The 23,111-nt window shown below is 43.3% G+C and overlaps 1 protein-coding gene across 2 annotated transcripts in view; it reads right to left on the bottom strand.

The window, feature by feature from the left end:
• OPRM1 (opioid receptor mu 1) overlaps positions 1–22,581 on the bottom strand; it is a 127,205-nt gene extending 104,624 nt beyond the window's left edge. For both annotated transcript variants that reach the window (XM_029596574.1, XM_029596575.1), the window contains exons 1-2: positions 22,497–22,581; positions 21,558–21,959 (exon numbers count right to left, since the gene is read on the bottom strand). In XM_029596574.1, the coding sequence (XP_029452434.1) occupies positions 21,558–21,862 (305 nt within the window). In that variant the 5' untranslated portion in view covers positions 21,863–21,959; positions 22,497–22,581. The remainder of the gene's footprint in view (positions 1–21,557; positions 21,960–22,496) is intronic.
• Positions 22,582–23,111: the final 530 nt, after the last annotated feature.

The following is a 23,111-nucleotide window of genomic DNA, read 5'->3' as shown; positions in this document are numbered from 1 at the left end:
TATTATATTGATTGATGTAAACACTGGGTGTTATGTGCGCTATAAATCACTTCAAGCGCCTTGGAGAGATGTGATTTAATAAATAAAATAAATAGGAGGTCATGCGATGCGGTGAGCCGGGAAAGACGCGTTTTTTCCCCAGCTCCGGTGCTATCCCCTTTCAGAAACAAATCAGAGTAGTCTAATAGCTTAGACTAAAATAGATATATTGATTATTAAATATCTGAACTGGTAAAAAATTTGTTTAAACTTAGAGTACCCCACAGATCAAAAGCTTGCTTAGATATAGCCTCAATGAAGATAGTAGCTCAGAAAATATTGCAACCAGTAAAAATTATTATGGTATAAATAGGGCTTCTGATTTTAGGTGTTATAGATTGTAAATTTAGGTGTTTATTTTCCAGCTAATTAGGGGTTTTTGGGGGGGTACAAAAAAATCGGTCTTTTCATGGTCCAGGTACAACTGTTGGGTACCTTTTCTGATTAAATCAAATACACATACACCTGAGGAGCTGAGGAGTCGATAGCATGGATAGCTGAGGAGTCGATAGCATGGATAGCTGAGGAGTCGATAGCATGGAAAAGGCACAAAAGCAAAGTGGAGGATCCAGGAGAGGTGAGAAAAGGGAAGTGGTGTTTTTTCAGCTGTTATCTAATAAACACCTATTGTATTATTTTTTTTTCATCGGGGATGTTTTATCGAGGTTCGTCAGTTAAAATCTAAAATCAGAAGTCCTAGGTATAACTTATGGATCACATGGCTCCTACCTCAAATCTTGAATCAGTACAGTAAAATATAGATTTTTTTTTCTTAATGCTCTGAATTACTATTTGTGGTTTCCTACTGAAGAAAATCTGTGGCTCGAGCTGGCATATAAAAGATACTCTGCAGTTGTTGCTGCTATCTTCATAAACTTCCTTCTGACAGCAGAGAATTTAATTTCTGAGGTCAACTGATGAACAGCGTCAACATTGCAAATGACAATGCAACCTGTAGAGGGCAAAGTGCATTGACATTTCTTGCAATGCCTTTCTGATTCATTTTGAATTGATTTCACATAGGTTGAAGGATGACTGTAGACATTTTACACTTTTAAAAAAGTTTGAAATGGGTAATAACATTTAATGAGCTCTCTTTTCCTTTCAGCAAGGATGTAAATACTAGGAATGTGCACAGAAAACAAAAATCATTTTGCCTCATTATTTTGTTTCATATGCCATATAATTTGTTTTGTTCATTTCAAACAAAAAAACCCAAAACATTTATTTGTATCATTCATTCATTTATTTCCCATTAAAGTCAATGGGGAAGCAATGCGTCCTATTTTGGAATCTAAAATTGGGGTTTTCTAATCAGTTGCAATGAAACTTGCAGGTAAACATTATCAGAAGAGGGAAAAGCACTCCAAGAACACCAAGGCTGTGTAAAAGTGGCACCAAAAGTGGCATGAATAGCTCAAGGCATCATGACAGAACAAAGTAGCCCAAACAGAGGCAGCCACAATCCAGGAAACTATGAGAGGAGCTAAGCAGCGAGAGTGGCAGGAGTACCCTAAGCTTCAAAGGAGGCACCAGCAACAGTGGAATGAACACCCCAATGCACTAAAAGAGGTGAAGAGCAGCACATAAACAGTCCAAGGCACCATGAAAGGGGAAAGGAAGCACCAAAGTAGCAGGAAATACCGCAAGGCACCAATAGAGGGTCAAGCAGCACAGAGGGTGGCATGAAGACCCCAAAGCACCATGAGAGGCATTAAACAGTCACGCAGAGCACCAAGAAGATCCCAAGACTCCGGATGAGGGACAAAGAGCATCAATAAAGGGCCAAGACACCTACGGAGGAGCAAAGGGAACCAACAACAGCAGCAAGCGCAAACAAGGCATCTGAAGAGCAACAAGGTAGCAGTGACAACGGCATGAACACACCAAGCACTAGAGATGTGAATCGTGTGCCCGATCATTTTAACGATCAGGTTCGGATGGAGGGAGAAAAAAATCGGATCGTTAGAGATGTGAATTGGAATCGGTTCCGATTCCAATTCACATCATTAATTTTTTAGTGAGGCCTGAGCAGATAAAAAAAAACCCACCCCGACCCTTTACAAATGACCCCTTTGCTCTCCCGAACCCCCCCCCCCCCACAATGTTAAATTACCTGGTGGTCCAGTGGGGGGGGGCCCAGCACAATCTCCTGCTCTCGGGCCATCGGCGCCATTTTGGCTACCACTGATAAAAATGGCCCCGATGGCCCGATAAAAAAACCCACCCCAACCCTTTACAAATTACCCCTTTGCTTCTCCCACCCTCCCGACCCCCCCAAAAATCTTTTACATGTACCTGGTGGTCTAGCGGGGGGTCCAGGAGCCATCCCTTCAATCATACCCTCGGTGCTGGACTGGTTTCAAAATGGCACCGATCGCCTTTGCCCTCACTATGTCACAGGGAGCGACGGTCGCTCCCTGTGACATAGTGAGGGCAAAGGCGATCGGTGCCATTTTGAAACCAGTCCAGCACTGGCACCAAGGGTATGATTGAAGAGGGTGGGGAGGGTAAACTGTTCTATCAACTGATAAAGGAACCCATACGGGAGGGGGTAATACAGGGACAGTATTTCTGATGTTGTAGTGGATGATCAGCTGGGAACCAGTGACCACTGGATGGTGTGGTTCAATATTAGAATGCAAGAGATGAAGGTTCATTCTAAAGTGAGGGTCCTAGACTTCAGGATTAATTAGCTTTCTCAAAATGGGGGAATATCTGAAGGAGTCATTAGTTGGATAGGAAGGAAAATCTAGGGGAAGTAGAAGGGCAGTGGGCAAAATTAAAAGGAAGTATCATAAGAGCAACTAATCTTCTTGTTAGGAATGTAAATAAAGGGAAAAGGAAAAGAGACCATTATGATTTTCTGAAGAAGCAGATGAAAAGGTAAGGAAGAAAAGGTTAGCATTCATAAACTACAAGAGATCGCGGAAAGAGGAAGACAGGTGACAATAACTGGAAAAATTCAGAAGTAAGGAAAGTAGTCAGGAATGTGAAAATTCAGATAGAAGAAAAAATAACAAATATGGTAAAACGGGGGGACAAGACTTTTTTTTAGATATGTTAGTGATAGAAGGAAGTGCAAAAGTAGCATTGTGAAATTCAGAGGTGAAGGGGAGGAATATGTAGAGCCTGAGGAGGAAAAAGCAAACTAACTTAACAAATATTTCTGTTCATTATTCACTCTGGAAGGGCCTGGCGCAGGACCACATAAAATACTCAAAGATTAGAAGTGAGGTAGATCTTAATTCATTTTCAGAGCAGTGTGTTCATGAGGAGCTAACTAAACTTAAAGTATATAAGGTGACGGCGCCAGATGGGAAACTACTAAGGGAACTTAGAGATGTCCTGGCAGCTCCGTGCTGACCGTTTCAATGCTTCCTTAGAGTCTGGAGTAGTTCCAGAGGAATGGAAAAGGGCTGATGTGATTCCCATTCATAAAAGTGGAAGTGAGGAGGAGGCTGGGAACTTCAGTCCAGTTAGTCTGACCGCTGTGGTGAGCAAAGGACTAGGGGGCACTCCATGAAGTGAGCATGTGGCACATTTAAGACTAATCGGATAAAGTTCTTTTTTACTCAACACACAATTAAACTCTGGAATTTGTTGCCAGAGGATGCGGTTAGTGCAGTTAGTATAGCTGTGTTTAAAAAAGGATTGGATAAGTTCTTGGAGGAGAAGTCCATTACCTGCTATTAATTAAGTTGACTTAGAAAATAGCCACTGCTATTACTAGCAACGGTAACATGGAATAGATTTAGCTTTTGGGTTCTTGCCAGGTTCTTATGGCCTGGATTGGCCACTGTTGGAAACAGGATGCTGGGCTTGATGGACCCTTGGTCTGACCCAGTATGGCATTTTCTTATGTTCTTAAACTAATGAAATCATTGCTAAAAGAAAGGCTAGTGAAATTTTTGGAATCCAATGGATTGAAAGATCCGAGGTAGCATAGTTTTACCAGTTAAATCATGTCAGATAAATCTGATCAATTTCTTTGATTGGGTGACCAGAGAGTTGGATCAATGGATAGCGCTAGATGTAGTGTACTTGGATTTCAGCAAGGTCTTTGATGCAGTTCAGCATAGAAGACATAAATAAATTGTGCATCCATGGTATGGACCTTAGAGAGACTGGGTTAGAAACTGGCTGAGTGGAAGGCAATAAAATGTACTGGTAAATTGAGTTTTCTCTGAGAAGGGGGCTGTTACTAGTGGTGTACCTCAGGGACTGGTTCTTTTCAACATTTTTGTGAGTGACAAAATAGAAAGGTTGTCAGGAAAGGTTTGTCTTTTGTTAATTTTACCGAAATATGTAACAATATGGGGATAGACTTAAAGATCTAAACATGTATACCCTAGAGGAAAGGCAAGATAGGGAAGATATGATAGAGAGTTGGAGACATTCAAATATCTCAAAGGTTTCCATGTTCAGGAGGTGAACCTTTTTCAATGGAAAGGAGGCTATAGAGTGAGGCGTCATGAAGTAAGGGTGAAAGGGGATAGTGCTGAAGGCATAGACCCTTGTCTGAGGTAGAGTTGGTGGAGTCAGGTGAGGCAGAGGACCAGCTGAAGCTTTGCATAACAGCCCATGTTCCCCTTAGGTTGAGCCCTTGGGTGCCGGGGCAGCAGGTCTTAGTGGGGCCTCTGCAGCAGGTCTGTGGGTGAGGCAGGTGAAAGCAGGTGAAGTTGAAGAGAGGCCAGAGTCAGGGCAGGTGGCATTAATGAATATCCAGTAGTCAGGCAGTGGTCAGTGGCAGGCAGCAATCAAAAGAAGTCCAGGAAGCAAACAGAGATTAAAGCCGAAGATTCATCTGAGGGAAAGTGGAATGGATGAGCAGAGCAGGAGGACAAGGAGGAACACAAGAGGTGTAAGGCACACTGAAGGAGTCAAGAACTGAAGACTGACCACAGGAACTGACAGATGAGACGAAGACCACAAAACCAGGACAATGACCAGGGACTGGAGGTGGAGATAATAAAGACCAGGAACTCAAGACAATGCAGGAGGAAGCTGAGACAATTCACTCTACACAGTGGTAGGAGACCTCGCCAAGGCAAGGACTTCAGGGTGAATGGGCCTTATGTAGGCCAGGGTTCATGATGTCATCCAAGGGTGCTGTGGGGGATTTCCCTCCATGAAGCCTTTAAATTGGAGCTAGTCGAGTGTGTATGTGCGTACGAGCAGCCATGTTTGGAGGACGGTGGTGTCTTGCCTGGTATTATGTCGGGCCTTCTCAGATACGGCGGTCTGCTGTGCTTCTGTTGGGGAAATCCTGTTTGTCGTTAGAAACTCAGGGCTGGAGGTAAGTGCAGCGGTTCGTGAGGGAGATGTCCCATTCCCCTCTTTCCAGATTAATCCACAGAGCCTCCTTTTTATCTCTGAAGCACAGCAATGCTGTTGCTTTAATACACAGTTTATGGGCAAACAGCATGATACAGCACATACTAGGGGTATGTATTCGTTTGCAACGTATTGGCAATCCACAACATATATGCCATATTTGTTGTATTCAAGGGGGTAACGAAACATATGGTGAACCCCCACAAATACAACGTATCACTAACAAATAAACCCCTACCCTCCTGACCCCTCCAAGACTTGCCAAAAGTCCCTGGTGGTCCAGCAGGGCTCCTGGAGCGATCTCCTGCACTCAGGCCGTCGGCCCCTGTGACATAGTAAGGGCAAAGGCTATTGGCGCCATTTTGAATTCCGGCAGCCGACAGCCCGAGTGCAGGAGATCGCTCCAGGACCCCCGCTGGACCACCAGGGACTTTTGGCCAGCTTGGGGGGGGCCTCTTGGTTTGGATTCCATGTTTGTTTTAAACAAATGGACATGCCACCTACAAAATTGCTAAATAACGCATATCAAGTGATGCTTTACTGTACTAGGATTGACCCTTAAGAATAAATTTGCTAAACCATAATAAAATGAGTAAAATGTGAAAGAATTATTTTGTTTCTGGCTTAGAAGTGGAAAATAAACATGTACTAAACATCAGTGAATAACCTGGATTCAGTGAGATGCCTCCTGGTATTCAGCCTTTAGTCAATATACGATAAATGAATGATTAATTCTAAAAAAAACAAAACATATTTGAGAAGCTGGGTCTTCATAAAAGCATGCACTATTTAGAGAACAACATTTCAGGAGAGTTAAAATATTTGTCCCTGGAACTTTGTATTGCTTACTGCAAGATCAATAATTACATGCAAACCTACAGGTTGAACATCTGTGTGTAACTAATAACTCTACAAGAGTTTACATCTGTTAACAATACATTATAGCTTCATGAAGCAGAGTAAATGGAATATCAACAGAATAAAAACTGTTCCCTTTCAACTGCATTTTTATAAATTATGATTAATATTGATTCCAATTACAATGAATGCAAAATGTAGCACTAATCTATATCTATCTGTCTGTCTAAAGAAAGGGACTTCAAAGTGGTTGAATATTAGATAAATATTAAGAGGTACATTTGTAAAGACAGAGCTGAATTTTAAAAGCCGGGTACACACATTAATTAGGGGATGTGCGAATAAGTCGGGCTTGTGCGCGCCGAGCAGATCTTAAAAGGTCTCCTGGATACGTGCGTATCTCGTCTCCTGCAGTGCACACTTCTCCAAACATTTCAAAAAGGGATGAGACATGGGAATGGACGGGGAAGGGCATGGACGCTTTGGGGCGTGAACCAGAGATGTGTGCTTAACTCTACTTCTTCTATGGATGACGTGTAAATTAATAATTAAAGAAAACTAGGAAAGATCTGCAAGGTTTTAGGGATCGGGTCTAACTGGGAGGAGTGAAAACTATTAAACTAGGGAGTTTAGGAGGATCTCTCTCTTAATTGGGGATGAACTGGTAAAACTGGGAATGGCATCTGCATGCACCCCTTTAAAATCCTCCAATTTATGTGGTAGGAATGGGATTTGCGTGCACATGCTTGTCCCACATGTGTGTACGGCATGTAAGTTATAAAATGCCTGCATTCCTGGGCGAGCACCAGTTTGAAAGTTACCATCCCTGTAAAATAGACTTAGGCCTGGATTTATCAGAATGCACTAAATATCACATGCAATAGGAAAAGGGGTGTGTTCTTTGGTAATATTTTAAGCTCTTGGAGAGCCAGGCATCAGGGTCCTTCTGTGTACGTGAGAGAGAGAGAGAGAGAAAGAAAGAGAGAGTAGCCATGATGCCCTCATACTAGGTAGGTATTTATACCTCTATATGAGGCCCACCTAGTTACTCGAGGTGAGGTTTAGGTAGGAGTGTAGGGGTTAGGAGCCACTTTGACTTTCAGAGAGAGACAAACGAACAGAACAGTGGTCTCTTGTGAAGATTTGATGACCTTCAGAGTGAGGAAACTCACCCAAAGATGAGATTTGTGCAATGTTCTCTCAACCTAGCTTGATGGACTCTCTACCTGGGTAACATCAAGCTAGGTTATGTTGAGAGAACATTGCACAAATCTCTTAATAACTTTGTATAGTTTTGTGTCATCAGCAAATTTGATCAACTCACTTATTGTTCCCCATTTCTAAGTCATTTAGAAATATATTAAAAAGCAGTGGTCCCAGAACGAATCCCTAGGACACTCCACTATTCACCTTTTTCATTAGAAAAATTTACCATTTAGACCGCCTCTCTGTTTTCTATCTTTCAACCAGTTCCCAATACACAACAGGACATTACCCTCTAACCCATGAGTTTTTAATTCCCTACGAAGTCATTAATGACTCGGAGGAACTTTGCCAAATGCTTTCTGGAAATCCAGGTACACTATATCACCTGGCTCATCTTTAGCTACATGCATATTTACACCCTCTAAAAAATGTAGCAGATTGTTAGGCAAGACTCCCCTTCATTAAATCCATGTTGGCTTTGTCCCATTAAATTATGCTTATCTATATGTTCAGCAATTTTGTTCTTTATGATAGTCTCTACCATTTTGCATGGCAAAGATGTCAGTGTCATTGATCTGTAATTTCCTGGATCAACCTTTGATCACTTTTTAAAAATTGGCGTTATATTGACAACCCTCCATTCTTCAGGTACCGTAGACGATTTTAATGATAGTTTACAAATTACTAATAGCAGGTCCCAATTTCATTTTTCAGTTCTTTCATCAGTCTGGGATGTATGCCATCTTACCCAGGTGATTTGCTACTCTTTAGTTTGTCAATTTAGCTTGTCATAGCTTCCAGGTACATTGAGATGTGTTTCAGTTCTGCACAGTCATCACCTTTGAATATCATTTCTGGCCTGGGTATCTCTCTTACATCTTCCTCAGTGAAGACCAAAGCAAATAATTCATTTAAGGGTAGATTTTAAAACCTAAGCACAGGCGTCCATCTGCGCGCGCTACCCGGTGCGTGCACATGGACACCCGGTTTTATAACATGCGCACTCAGGTGTGCACATTATAAAATCAGGGGTCAGTGCGCACAAGGCAGTGCACACTAATGCATCTTGCGTGCGCCGACACCCGTGGCCTTCCCCTGTTCCCTCCCAGGCAACTCCGATTTTGGAGCAGCCTCGGAGGGAACTTCCTAACCCTCTAACCTAATCTCCCTTCCCCTAACCCTCCTGCCCCCTAGCCCTATCCTAAACCCCCCTGACCTTTATTTTATCTCTTGTACCTGCCGGCACGCAATCCTCCGACACAGCAGCAAATGGCCGCTGTGCCGGAGGCCTCTGGCCCTGCCCCACCCCACCCCTTTTTCGAAGCTCCAGGACATATGCGTGTCCCGGTTTTTTATGTGTGTCGCCGGGCCTTAGTCTCTTTGCTATGACTTTGTAATCCTAAGTGCCCCTTTTACCACTTGATCATTTAATGGTCCAACTGACTACCTCGCAGCCTGAAATTTACATAAGAACATTTTCACTTGCTTGAAAGTATATGTGTACTTTCATAATTCATGCACTTTTGGCTACATTAAAAATGTACTCCAGTAGATGATTTGGAGACATGTTTGGAGCCAATATTTGAAAAGTCTAAAAACAGCTAATTTATCCAGCTAAATTCAACTAGTCATAGCTTCCAGGTACACTAAGATTTGTTTCAGTTCTGCTTAGTCATCACCTTTGAATATACTGGATATTAATATTCCTGGTGGACCTTTGGACCGAGGGGTAGTTGACGCTATCTGTGGAGAGGTGCCCCACATGTCCCCATCATTGGTAGGTGAGGCTGGTGGACAGCAGAGGCCCAGCAGGAGCTTAACCACCACCAGCCCACGCTCCCCTTAGGTTGAACCCTCGGTTGCTGGGGCCGGCTGCATTTAGGTGGGGCCTCTGCAGCGTAGGATGTATAGGTGTAGAGAAGAAACGGGTGCTCAGGCTGAGGCATGGAACAGGCAGCAAAGCTTGAGATCAAGATCCAGGCAAGGGTCAAGGAAGGCATAATAGCTCATGGTCAAGGTCCAGGCAAGGGTTGATGCAGGTGGCATAGCTCATGGTCAAGGTCCAGTCCGAAGTCAAAGCCAAGATCAGTCCGATGAACGAAGGAGGAGCACAGAAGGCAGGAAGGAACTCAGGAAGGCAATCAACACTCTGAAGAGAGAAGACCTATTGTCAAGGCAAAAGCTGGAGGCAGAATCCAGCCGTACGTAGTCCTGGGTTGATGATGTCATCAATGAGGGACGCAGAGCTTTTCTCACTACAGTCCCTTTAAATCCTGCAGAGAGGCGCGTTTACATGCCTAGGCAGTCAGGGGCAGGGGCAGAATGTTGGTGGCGTTCCTCAGCTGCGAAGAAGTCAGCGGCAGTGGTGGCGACATCCAGCCGTGTGGGAGTGGTGGTGGCACCAATGGCAGTGGCACTCAGGGCCATGAGGAAGAGGGCCACCATCGGCAGCAGCTCCCTGCTGCTGCAAGGGGGCCCGGGACTGGCCCAGTCACAATGGTGTGGCGTTGGGTGAATGAGGTTGGCCACGGGGGTCCTTGGCCGGCAATCATAACACCTGAATAAAGTTATTTGACTAAAATTAGGCAGATAATTTTAAACCTAATCAGGTATCTTTTGAAAATAAGCCAGTTAGGTTTAAATTTATTTGGCCTCATGTGGCAATGGGGATTTAAAAAAAGAAATGCTGTGTGTGGAATTCCAACCTCCAAATATTTCAGAAAGAATTTTGCCGGCCAAGCTCCCCCCACACTTTCTCCACTGCAAACTTCTCCAACTGATTCATTTGACTGAATTCCTGGAGACAACAGGTCCAGAAATGATTGAAAGAGGAACCCTATTTTTCTTTGTTTTTGATTCTGGCCTAAGCTAAGTAACGTGCTTATACTTTAAAAATGATGTATCTTCAGAGAGGCGGGTAGGCAGAGTAGGTACCTTACTGGCAAATGGTCCGATGGACCGAGGAGTGAGCCACATCGATGGGACTCTGAGTCGAGAATGGCAGGGCTGCTGAAGAGCGCAGAAGGATTTCATTTTGAAATCCCTGTACTTGCTTTACCCTGGGAACTATGCACCTGTAAATTACATGGGGTAAAGTCTTCCCCAAAAAACCAGCCCACCATCAGATTTTCAAAAGGAAATCTGACTTGAAAACCCACACGAATTTGAAAAAATAGCTTCTTAATTAGCAGATAGTGTAGAGATCTAGTAGTTATACTTACCTAAGATACTTCCAGGTGAGTTACACATGTAAATCTAACATACTATCATAGCAATTTTCAAAAGTGTACTTTACGCAGGTAAAACAATTGACAATTCAATGGCATTTAGTGTTGCAATATTCAAAAACCCACTTAGACGGGTAAAGTGAATTTGAACATGTAAACCCCAGTTTTAAGCATGCAAATGCTTTGGAAAATCTGCCCCACTATGTGGTAAATAAAAGGTTACTGCTTTGAAGGAGTGCATTTTTTTTTCCAGGTAATTTAGATATCTAGCGGAAGAGTGACTTGGAGGCAATACTAATGGAAAGTTTAGATCTGGGTGATGAGTAATGAATGGTCTGTCTTTAATTGGTCTAAGTAATAATCACAGCCCTTTACCAGAAGAAATGATGGTGAGATGGGGGGAGGGGGGGAAATGGGGATGCCCCAGTCAGAGCTTATTATTGCTACTGGAGAAAATGCATGCTGTTCATTTTTGGATACTTGGCAAAGAGGATTTTGAATTGTAGAACATGCACAGCAACTTTTTGGGGTTACCATGCACAATACTAAAGCAGCCATGCTAGTGTGACCAGAATTTAACATACTGTTGCAACAAAGATCTGCATAAACCTCCAAATACCCTCATGTTAAAAACTGCATCTATGCGAACTGAACAATTCATTGTAAATCACTCAATTCCCTGTTTTGTACCTTACTATATTGCAGGTTAATATACTATGTTAAAGTTACTATCTTCTCTTCTTCTTGCTCCTAGTTGTACACCTCCTTGTTTTATTGTAACTATTGTATGTTTAGTACATATTATCTCGTTCACTGTTCCGTTTTATCACCCCACTGTTTATTGTAAACCGGCATGATGTGATATTCTCACAAATGCCGGTATAGAAAAAAACTAAAATAAATAAATAAATAAATAAATATATATATATATATATATATATATATATATATATATATATATATATATATAGTTTTTGCACGCATGCTAAATTCTTTTGTGAGCTCATGCTAAAATTTTTGCTTAGGGAATTTTTTGCCCAGAATGAACAGTTACAAAATTTACCCCTTTGAGGGCAAACATTCTGTGAATAAAATATTATTTCACGCACAAAAACTGGGGCTTTTATCTCCTAACCTATTCTTTATGTGAAAGTCTGCATATTTGTCAACAACATGGCATCCATGCTTTTACCTGCAGAGTGAAAAGGCAGTCTGGGGAGTGTGGAGAAGATGGAGATCAGAACAGTGCACCTAGTTTTGTTTAATCAAAATTACACATGTTTTTTCTGATGGAAAAGTTGCCCACAGAGAAAGTAGGCACAATTTATTTATTTAATAGATTTACAATCAGGGAGAACACAGACCACGAAACAAACAAAAAACAAAAGGGTATAATGTATTGGCCTCTTTAATTAGAATGTAAAGAGACATTTTTCCATTAAGTTATTTTCTATTACAATAATGTAGCAGAGCTGTTGTTCTTTTCTTAAATAAAGCTTTCTTACCTAAATCTGCATAATTCTGTTAAAAAAAAAATCATGGGGTAAATATTCAGCCGCGAAGCGGCTAGTTATGGTAGCCGGATACCCATATCCAGCTAACGTAACTGGGATTTTCAGCGGCACGGCCACACCGCTGAATATACCCGGGTAAGATAGGTAGTATCCAGCTAACTCAGCTCCTCCCTGAAATGCCTACCTGCTGACCCAGGAATGCTCCCAACGTACCCGGGTAAGCCAGGGTGTTCCTGGAGGGCAGGAGATAGGCATTCCATTTGTCCATCTAAATGGCTTTTGAATACTTACCCCCATATTGTTTAACTAATACAGCCAATTAGACTGCATGAATAAGCTAATAGTTGGATGATAAGGGATTTCCCAGGTTTGATCATGTTCAACGTCTGCTAATGAAAGCTTTCTGATCCGGATTGGTACTGCAGTGTAAACTATCCTTGGTAATCCATCATTTAATGTTTAAGTCAAATTGCACATAGCATGTTATTCCATCCTGGAGAAAACTATCCTTGCATACAGAATTACATAGCCATGGTTATCTCTGCACCCTGAAGCATTTCCTGGGTTTGGAGACATGTTATTACATTCAGCATCCCTTTCCAACAGATGCACGCCGATTCACTGAGGGCACTTTGATATCTGTACAAAACTGAATGTTGAAGCACAGGCTCTAAAGTGGAACTTGAGACCATGGACTTCTAGTCAGCAAATACTACTCTCTCGGTGATGGTACTCTTATTAGCCAGTACCTGTTTGTTAATCAATGGAGTAGTGATAGCTTTCCAGTGACTGATGTCGTATATTATGGTACCACTCATGTAATTTTAATATTGTGAGGAGAAAATATAATCTTGGAAACATCATCAACTGTTTGCAAAACCTGTAATGGGCACTCCAGGCATCAGATATGTGCTGATTTCTGCTTCCAAAGTATCAGAATAGCTCTTCTTAAGATAAAAAAATAAATGATAAAACGCCTTACAGATAAAATGTGTTACATACATACATACATATTGTTATTAGAAGAGTTAATCTTGTAAGCAGAATCTGGCGTTCTAACAATTAACAGAGATGTGTTTGGTCTGGAATAATTTGTAATGTGTGCACGTTTGTTTTCCATGTTGCCACGGAATTTCTGCCATGTTGTCTAGTTGAGTAGATCTCCACCAGGTCCTCGGGAGCCACACAGTCAGTCTGGCTTTCAGGATATTCACAATGAATATGCAAGAAATATGTTTGCGTACAATGGAGTCAGTGCCTGAAAATGCAATATAGTTCATGGATATTCTTTGGTTTAAAATGAAATAGGAAAGGTTTAATGACATTTCCTATTTCATCTCATTTATTTCGCAGACATTTGCAAGGAACATATATTTTTCAAAAAAAAAAATTCCCCCAGCACCCTGAAGCCCACCAGGCCCTCAAATCATCCCCAAAGCCCTCCCCTCCCCCCGAAGCTTACCCCCATAGTTAGGGTCCAAAGGAGGAAGGAGCTCTTGGCCCGTCAGTACCATAATCCAAAATGGCACTGGCCTTGTGTCAACTGGTGCCATTTTGAAGTATGGAAACCGACAGGACAAGAGTTTCTGGGGATCACTCCTGCCCTATTTATACCCTGGCTATGAGGTAAGATTTGGGAGATTTGGGAGGGGAACGGGGAGAGTCCAGGACAGTGGGAGGCGCACTTTTTTTTTTTTTTTAAGATTTTTATATGGTCAGCAGACTCATTGCCATTCTTAGTTTTGTATTTTTCTTTCTCTTTTTTTCAATTTTAAATATTTTATTTCACTTCAAAGAAGAGAAACACAATGAAACAAATGAACTTGTTGAAACAAACAAACAAACAAAAATCATTTCCGTGCACAGTCCTAGACTATTCATTGTGGATATTCTGAAATCTAGATAGCTAGGTCAGTCCGGAGAATCATATTTAGAACCTCTTGTCTACTGACTCCATTAATTCGGGTAATTCGGTCCATTCTTCAGTGCCTGTATCTTCAGTCTATGCAAGTTCAACCCTCTGGATCTAGAAGTGGGCAACACAGCTCTTATAATCTCAGATGAGTCAAACCAGTACAGAAATGAAGACTGAAACTTAAATTTAACGGACAAACATGAATCAAGAATAATTAATTTGCACACACAAAAAAAAAAAAAATTGACAGGTAACTCAAACCAAAAATAAAATAAACTGTTTTCCAAACTTTTTCCATCTGTTGTTTGACTATTCTCTCTGTTCTTTCTTTTCCTCCATCCTTTTTCTTTTTTTAATTTCTCACTTTCCTATATTCCTTGAATTTTGCTCTTTCCTTCATCCTCTGTATCCGCCTTTCCTCTGCGTCATGTGTGTATATTCCAAGAATTCCTGGGGTCATTTATTAAGCTGTGAAACGCACTCTCACATGGTAAACACAGTGTTTACTGCACAGTGATTACAGTATCTGTAGCTCGGCAAACCCAGATGCATGCAAATGCAAGTGAGTCAACTTGTTAACAGGGAAATCAAATAATGCAGCTTGTGTTCAAAGTTCGCAAGCCATGGTATTTGATAAAAGTTAACCACAACTCAAAAGGTGTAGTTAACTTCCCCCTGGGGGCACTGGAACGCTAACCTGTATTTCAGTGCTCCCAGGGTCTTTACTGAAAGATGCCAAGCAGCTCCACAACCCCCAGCCCAGAGTGTTAAACTCCCTGTGGGATCCCAAAACTCCCAACCCCTCTTGCTACCACAGATTAGTAAATCTAGAGGCAATATTTCCCCTGTGGTTAAATACCACATATTAGTAAATCATCTCCTCTGCCTGTATTTCCCTTTCTCATTCCCTCTATACTATTTTAACTTTTACTCCCGTTGTATCACCTGTTTGCATCTTCTCTTTCAACTTTCTACCCTTAACCTATCTCTCCATTTTGGCCTCAGCTATATTCCGGCCTCCTTCCCCCCCATTTCCCTCTTTCTCACCGACTCACTGCAGCCTCTCTTCTAGTTCTTTTTCCGCACCTTCCTCCAGTCCAGTCTGTCTCGTTACCCTTCTCCCCAATTCTGAGCTCTTCTCTTTTCTCATACCATTCTCCCCCTCATCCAAGTCATCTCTCACCCACCATCCTGAGTCTCTGTTTCAAAACCTCTTCTCTTAATCCCCCCCACCCCCCCCCCAGTTTCACTACTCTGGTCTGTATCATCTATCATGTGTTCCTTTTCCTCTTGACTTGTTAAATTTAGATAGTTAAGTTTAGGCTGCAGGATGCGTGCGGTTCTCCACTATTCTTGCAGTGGCACCTGCAGTTTCTTCAACATTGCAAACAACATGGGCCTGCTGGACCCATGAAGCTCAGAATTGCTCAGTTGAGCCACATGCCAGAATAGCGATGGGGAGCAAGGTGGATGGCTGAGGCATCAGTAGCTGTGGGGGGAGAGGGCTGATTGGCTTGACAAAAGGGTGGCAGTGGCAATCGGAGCGAGGTGGTGCATTGCTCTGACTTCTAATTGTCTCAGTGACTCTCAGGTCAAAAAACACAAGCCAGCATCTGCTAGTTGACCGAATTTGGGTTCCCGCCTTTGAAAGCCTTCCCATTTCTACTTGCGTCTGGGATGCAGCTAAAGCAGAATGTAAAGAGTCGCATACATTGGTGCTTCTGAAAACTGTGCAAAAGGTGCAGGTCCAACTTTGTTGCGTCGTGCTGCTGCTCCTCAGCCTTCCTTATCTCTGTTCCTCCGGGGCTTCATATTTTCCCTGAAAGTTCCCCTTTACCACACGTAATAGGAAAAAGAAGAGATAAAACTAGAAGCTGCCTCCCCGGCTTCTTTTCTGCCAATGTCGGAACTCATGGAGGTGTTGGTTTGCCATCCAGCAGATGAGCAGTGCTTTGAGTCCTGCGGTGTTCTTGGGCGCAGGGGTCTGGGGGGGGTAATTTCCGCCTGGACTTAGGAGTTTCTTTGTCAGTGGGGCAGCTCATATCTCCCATGCTGCAGGCAGTTGTGCCTTGTGATGCATCTACAGGTGAGCCAGCACCCAAAGAAGCTGAAGTGAGAGCACGGCTGGAGGGGAGTGCCCTGAACCCGAAAGCTTCGGTGAATAGGAGCGCGGCTGTTTAAGATGGTCCTGGCATGAAGAGCCACTAGCTGAGCTTGTAATATGCCTAGTTCAAAGGCCAACTGGGGGTTTTCTCGACCGAGGAGCTGCCATGAAGGTGGTACCTTTTAGTGTGAAAACACAGAGGAAACCATGAGAGGCAGTTTCTATGGGGCCTGATGCTGACGGGAGGGAGGGCAAACTATTGCCATCTCTATGCCCCAAAATATAGAAGGCAATTACAAGGATGGAGTTCTACACTGTAATTCGTATAGACTCCCTAGATAAAAGCATGATTGAATTTAAACCTTTGTCTAAAGCTCAAGATGACACTTTAAAGTATATTTTTAGCATGCTGAGGTCCTGGAAGCCCAGATGGGGTCAGTATGGGACTTAACTCAAATGTTTTCATTAAGAATGACACAATCCTTTACAAAAAGATAGAAAATCTAAAATACATAGTGAGAAGAACTGTTGTGTCCGTCGCTGTCCGACGTCTCTGCTCCGCCCACCTTACCTCGTTGGCGACTCCCTTCGGGATTGATGGAAGGCTAGCTGCTGCGGCATCTCCAGGCCGTCCTCCTGCAGTATTCCCGGACTGGCTCGACGCTGCCGGCTACCATGTTGACCAGATGCCTAAGGGCGCGCGCGGCCCGACTGATGTACCAGCATTGGCGCGAACCTCAGTGGCGTCCCCCTGAGATGACGTCACCAGCTCCAGATATTTTTCGCTAACAAGATGAGTTAGCAAGGGATTGGTTTACCTAGCTTCCTCCTGGTCGCTGCGGATAGGATTCGCTCTCTCCGCAACCCTAGCTATTCTGCCTCCTCGGACTTCACTAGAGGTACCCGCTCCTCGGGGGCCTCGCTCTCTCTTTTTCTTTTCAGGTCGCAGTCCGGAACCGGTACTTGCTCCTCAAGGGCCCACGTCCCGGACTTGCTCCTGAATACCACTTCTGCTAAGAAGTCATCGCTGCTTACAACATTAGTGAGTTTCCATCTATCTCTCAGAGCTTTCCCTAGGTCCAGGTACTCGCTCCTCGAGGGCCTAATGCATACCATCTCCTGGGCTGCCTTAAGAGATTATTGTGTGAGTGTTACCATCAAGGACTTGTTCCTGAACACCTTGGGATCGCTGTTCCAGAACCTGAGGGACTACAGCCCAGCCGGGCGCTTCCAGCTCACTACTGCCACCTTTGGTGGTTTACTATATTGTCTAATAAAAGAACTAGTGTGTGTCTGTCTCCTACACTAAGCCTGACCAGTGGTCCCTCTCAGGATTTCCCCCGAGGGCGTGGTCACCTGCCACTGGTCTAAGGATCCACCCACAACTATTCTAAATAACAACAGATTGCTAAATACCAGCTTTAACAACAGAGCTTCCTGACAGATTGCTAACTCCCAGCTTTCTCTACAGAGCTTTGTTAACAGATTGACACCAGATTGCTAACTCCTCACGGAGAACACATCAAGATGAAGCTTAATAATGTTCACCTCTGTATCTCCTTTTGCCCCCTTAAACTCCATCCTTGTAATTGCTTGTTATGGCGGTTACTACCCCAAACTAAAAATGCCTGATACTTCACTTTCAATGCATATCCAGCATAGCTCTCTGCTTCAACGGCAGGGGGTATGAAGAAAAGAGGATTTGTAGTCAATCAACCAACAAGGACTGAGTTGCACAGGCTGGGTAAACAAGCGTGGGAGTAGCTTGCTTATTACGGCGGTTACTACCCCAAACCAATTAGCTGGATACTTCACTTAGATGTAGCTCCAGCACTGCTATCAACGATGGCGGGGGTGGAAGGGAAATGGAACCAAAAAAGTTATTTAAAGGGACAAGGGTAACAGAAAAGTATGAAAAAAAAAATAAGTGTGAAAGCTTGCTGGGCAGACTGGATGGACCGTTGGATCTTCTTCTGCCTTCATTTCTATGTTTCTATGTTCTATGGTACTTGAATAAAATGTAAAAAGGATTTGAACATACAATGCCACTAACCGTTAGGATCTTTCAAGTTCCTCGCTTCATGAAGGGGGCGTCTGGGTGGCAGGGTGCTAGAGGAGAGGACCAAGTGTCTTTAGATAGTCTCGCTCTCACACACACATGCACAAGAGATAGAAGTTTCTTTGGGTACCGTGTTGGAGACCTTTGTGTTTGAGTCTGATAAAGATGGAGTGTTGAGACTTTTCTTTAAGAATTAAGATGTGTATGCTTTCCTGATGTTTTCAGAATTATGCAGATTAAACAGATGAAATGGATTGCATTGTTCCTCCAATTAGTGTCTCTTGGGCAGGGGAAGGGGAGGGGAACGGGGGGGACAGGATCTATGCCTGTTAAAAATGTTCCTGCAAACGTACTGGAATCATCAAGGGAAGAGGCTTAAGTTTTGGACACTGAACAACATGAGGCCATTCTGAAGAGCAAAAATGCCTTCCCAGGTTACTTCAGCATCTCATTTTGTATCTTACTTCCTATATCCGGGGAGTCGCTGATTTAGTAGCATATGCACTGTATCACTTGGGGAAGGCAATTTTCAAAGGGATTGCATTGGATTACCAGTGCTTCACCTGCCCAAACTGCTGGTCTGAAAATTGCCCACCTTGTGGGTGAGTAACAGGACCTGCGTAACTGCATAAGGCGCCCATTTTTCTCCTGCATTACAATGGAGGCATTTCCGGGGTGCGGTTAGGTGAGGGGGAGAAAACCATGCATGTGTTTTGTGTGTGCAATGGATGGAACTAGCTCCCCCAAACTCTGTGTGAAGGTAGGTCCTTGGGCTGACGCCAGATTTTTACACATTCCTACATTAGTGATTGATTTTAGAGGGGTGCAGGAGGAGAATGGGGGCTAAAGTTGACATTTATTTTCATAAGAAAAGCATAGAGGGTTGAACCAAGGCTATCTAGGATGTCACACTTTATAGTGGGCACTTTATTCCAAAGAGCTATGGAATATCTGACCTAAATAAGTCTAAAAAATTGTATTTAAACAGAAGAGAGAAATGTATCTCAGCATGTGTTGACTTTTGTTAGAAAGAATGAAGATTTAGTTCTATAACTAATAGTTTGTTTCCTGGAGCTTTCAACATTATTATTTTTTTTATGCTTTATTTATTGAAACCAAAATACACAAACATCTCAGTAGTCATACGAAATGTACAGCGGCCCCCTTGGACAGTGAAAAATTGAAAACATGAAGTTACATAGTCACTACTACTTTTCACCCATGGGTGAAGAAAAGAATCATTTTTCCCATCTGTTTTTATCTTCGTCTCTTTCAATAGATGGAGCTGTTTGAACACAGTTCTTTCAGTCCAGTTTGTTTTCTCTCAGAGACCACACAAATGGAACAAGCACACGAGATGCATCGCTCCCTGTCTCTGACAGAAAAAGCCTGTGGATAAAAAAAAAAAAAGGCTTTCCACAGACAGAAAAGACTTGTCATATATACACTGACCTGTGATGCAACTGGGCTTATGGAAAGATGTGTTTACAACTTTGCTTACAAACACGCACATAACACAACTATATAAGAAACTGGGAAAAAAAAAAAGGTTATGGTAATATGGGAAAAAGCACTGAATTCCAGATGTAGCATGTACAGGCAGAAACAAATTACTTTTACAGCAGAATAAACATATTTTAAATATTGCGGTAGCGGTGCATGCAATCTAGCATCGATTTTGGCCCCTCCTTCGGTTTCTATCACATGCATTGCCCTAAGAATCAATAACCAAATGAACAATAACCTCCAATATTCTGGCGATGATTGGAGGTGATAGCTTGTTCATTTTGTAATAGTGTTTACATCCCTCTAAAATACATTAGTGCATCATCGTTGTGGTTTCTAAGAATCAATAAAGCATCTCTAATTTTTTTTAAGGAGAGGATAACCCTGGGTAGAGAGCTAGAAAGCAGGAAACATAAGTTCGAGTCCTGCTTTTGATACCTTGGCTAAGGAACCAGGATCTCCTCTTTCCTTCGCTATCCATTCAGACTGCAAGCTCTGCAAGGGAAGGATTCATGGGACTGGGGGTAGAGCTTTTTTGTAAGGCACTCTGATTTTCATATATATCTCCACACCAGCTCTTGGTCCCTCTAGAGAGGGTTTTTGTTTTTTTTTTCAGAAACCGCCAGCGAGACCCTGAAGCATGAAGCAAGTCTGTCCTAGAGCACCCAGGGGAAATCTTGCCCACGCAAGGAGGAAGTTCACCCCAGAGTGCTCATTGCCCTTTCTGAACCTAGCCTTACTGCTTTGCAGGACAGCTGAAGGCACATTGTGCTGTACATCGTGAACAACGTACAGACTTTATAATAAAATCATTGGTCGCTCAATATAATCAATTATTCTCCACACTGACTTTGTTAACTGCTTGAGGCATCCTGGCATCTCCCCTTCTCCCCTCCATAACCTGTTTAATGTGTTAGAAAAGCTTGCATTTCATATTTTTACTATCAACATGAAATGTTCCTGAACACCAGTCAGGCTGATGCTTTTCTTATTTCCCGAACAATCAATATTCCACACATTTCATAAGAACACAAGGCTTGCTACACTGGATCAGACCGCGGGTCCATCAAGCCCAGTGTCCTGCTTCCAGCAGTGGCCAATCCAGGTCACAAGTACCTGGCAGGATCCCATTGCTTTAACAAATCTTGGTTACTTTTCAGGTGCCAAGTTTCCTTGAAATCATCGGTGGCGGGACATTTTGGTGAGAACGCCCCTCATGTTTTTTGGCATTAGAGCACAAAGCTCTCAGAATTAAAATCAAGAACACATTAAATAGTGGCACGGTGCTCACCTCAGGATCAGTATTACATTCACTCAGAAAAAGCGCCTATGCCAAATGTGCTACGAGTACACAGCTGAAATTACTGCTTCCTGCTAAAGTAGCATATTCACACATATCATGCACATAATACTCAACTGTATTAAGAGGACTTTCTAATTTAGGTATCAAAACAGACAGTTTGAAGATTGCTCTAGACCTGATTTATATATTAAGTCAAAGCTATTTAGTTCATTCAACAATAATCTTGGTGGTGGATCTTCTAGGCGAACTGTTGAACAACATACACTGGGACGCTCTCTCCTCCACTTTGCAGTCAATATAAACTTCTACCTATTTTCTGATCAGTAGCTGAAGGAAGGAAATGTTTCCAATAGAACTGCCTCAGGAGGCTGGTCAGAGTCCTCCCTCTGGGTGGGGGAGGTGAGAGGAGTTTAGGGGTTGAGGTGTGTGTGTGTGTGTGTGCGTGTGGGGAGGGGTCCTATGTTTGATCTGACCTCCAGGGCTGCTTACCTGACGATGACATACATGACGAGCACGTTTCCGAAGAGCCCCACCACACAGACGATGGAGTAGAGCGCAGTGATGATGATGGCGATGATGATGGAGGTGGTGTCGTTGCCGTAAGCCTCTGTCCGGTTGCACAGGTAGGACAGGTTCGCCTCCAGGCCGGACAGGTTCCCCGGGCCGCTGAGCGGGCACCCCGCGGAGGGGAACAAGAGACCCCGGCTGTCCAGGCTGCTGTTCAGGGCAGCAGGCGAAAAGGGGGAGAAAGGATCACCCCTTCTAGCAAGGGACAGGTTTTGGAGATAAGACATCTCTTCCCTCGACAAGACCGTCCCCTTCAGTCTCTCCCTTCTTCCTCCTCCTCCTCCTCTTAGTTCCCCCTGTCAGAGGGTGAAACCTTCCAGCTCGCTGCAAATATAACAAGACAAAGAAACAGAGAGAGAGAGAGAGAGAAGGTTAAAAAAAAAAAAAAGCATTAGAAATTACAAATCCACTCCGATCCAGCTTTACTTTTTCCCTCCACTCTTGCTTCCTGAGGAGGGTAACCTGCAGCTTTCGCCGCTTCACACCTCTTGCTGCTTACAGTGTGCTCCTCAGTCGTAGGATGCCTTGGATGGATACAAATCCCTTATTCCAAGGAACTGGGAAGCAAAGAGAGGAAAGCAAGCACTGGCAAAAGAGCTCAGCTCTACAGCTGTCCCTCTCACTTCACAGACTCTTTCCTTCCCATTTATATTTGTAATTTATACAAAATGCATTTGTGCACCTACCATCTGCAAGCCTGCTGTTTAAGTAAGCATTATTTTCTTTGCATTTCAGAGCTTGTTTTAAATAAGTGGGGGTCCCCCCCCTAAATCACTAGGACACTTGTTTTGACTAATCAGAACACGATTTTCCTATCAGAAAGACTCCTAGTGACAAAAAAACAAACCATACACATCCTACCTGGCAACCAAAAGTAAAAGGAAGCATCGGCGAGGACAAGCGTTCCTGCTCTCTTCAGCCCAGAGGCTTCTGAGGAGGGTGCGGGGAGGGGGGGGAGGGAGGGAGAGAAGAGGGGGAGGGGCAGGAGCAAGGCGATTGGCCAGGCAGCGTTCACCAGCATCTCACCGGCAAAATGCGCCCCCCGCCCCCCCACCTCCACTAGCAGTGAAATTTAACCCTAAAAATACCTACTTTTAATGAAAATGAACAGGCATGAAAGCAACAGGCACTGGAAATTGAATGTCACCATACGATGGACTTGCAGGATACATTCACAGTAAGCAGATGGTGAAATAATGCATCTGTCTATCTATTGAATGCTGACAGTAGGGGTGTGCATGGAAAAAAAAAGGTTCACTTTGGTATCCTGTTTGATTTGGTTTGGATCAGAAGCTAATTTCTTTCAATTGTGTCGTTCATTTACATTGAAGTCAATGGGGAAGCAATACATCCTATTTGTGACTCTTAACTTTGGGATTTTCCATCCAAGTTCTATGAAACTTGCTGGCAAGCATCAGCAGCAGAGGCAAAAAGTACTCCAAGGCACCAAGAGTGGCAAGAACAGCCCATGGCTAC

The sequence above is a fragment of the Rhinatrema bivittatum genome, chromosome 3, assembly GCF_901001135.1.
Source record: "Rhinatrema bivittatum chromosome 3, aRhiBiv1.1, whole genome shotgun sequence".
NCBI classification, from domain to species: domain Eukaryota; kingdom Metazoa; phylum Chordata; class Amphibia; order Gymnophiona; family Rhinatrematidae; genus Rhinatrema; species Rhinatrema bivittatum.
Note: the sequence above shows the minus strand (reverse complement) of the source record. Positions and strands in the feature narration are given on the sequence as shown.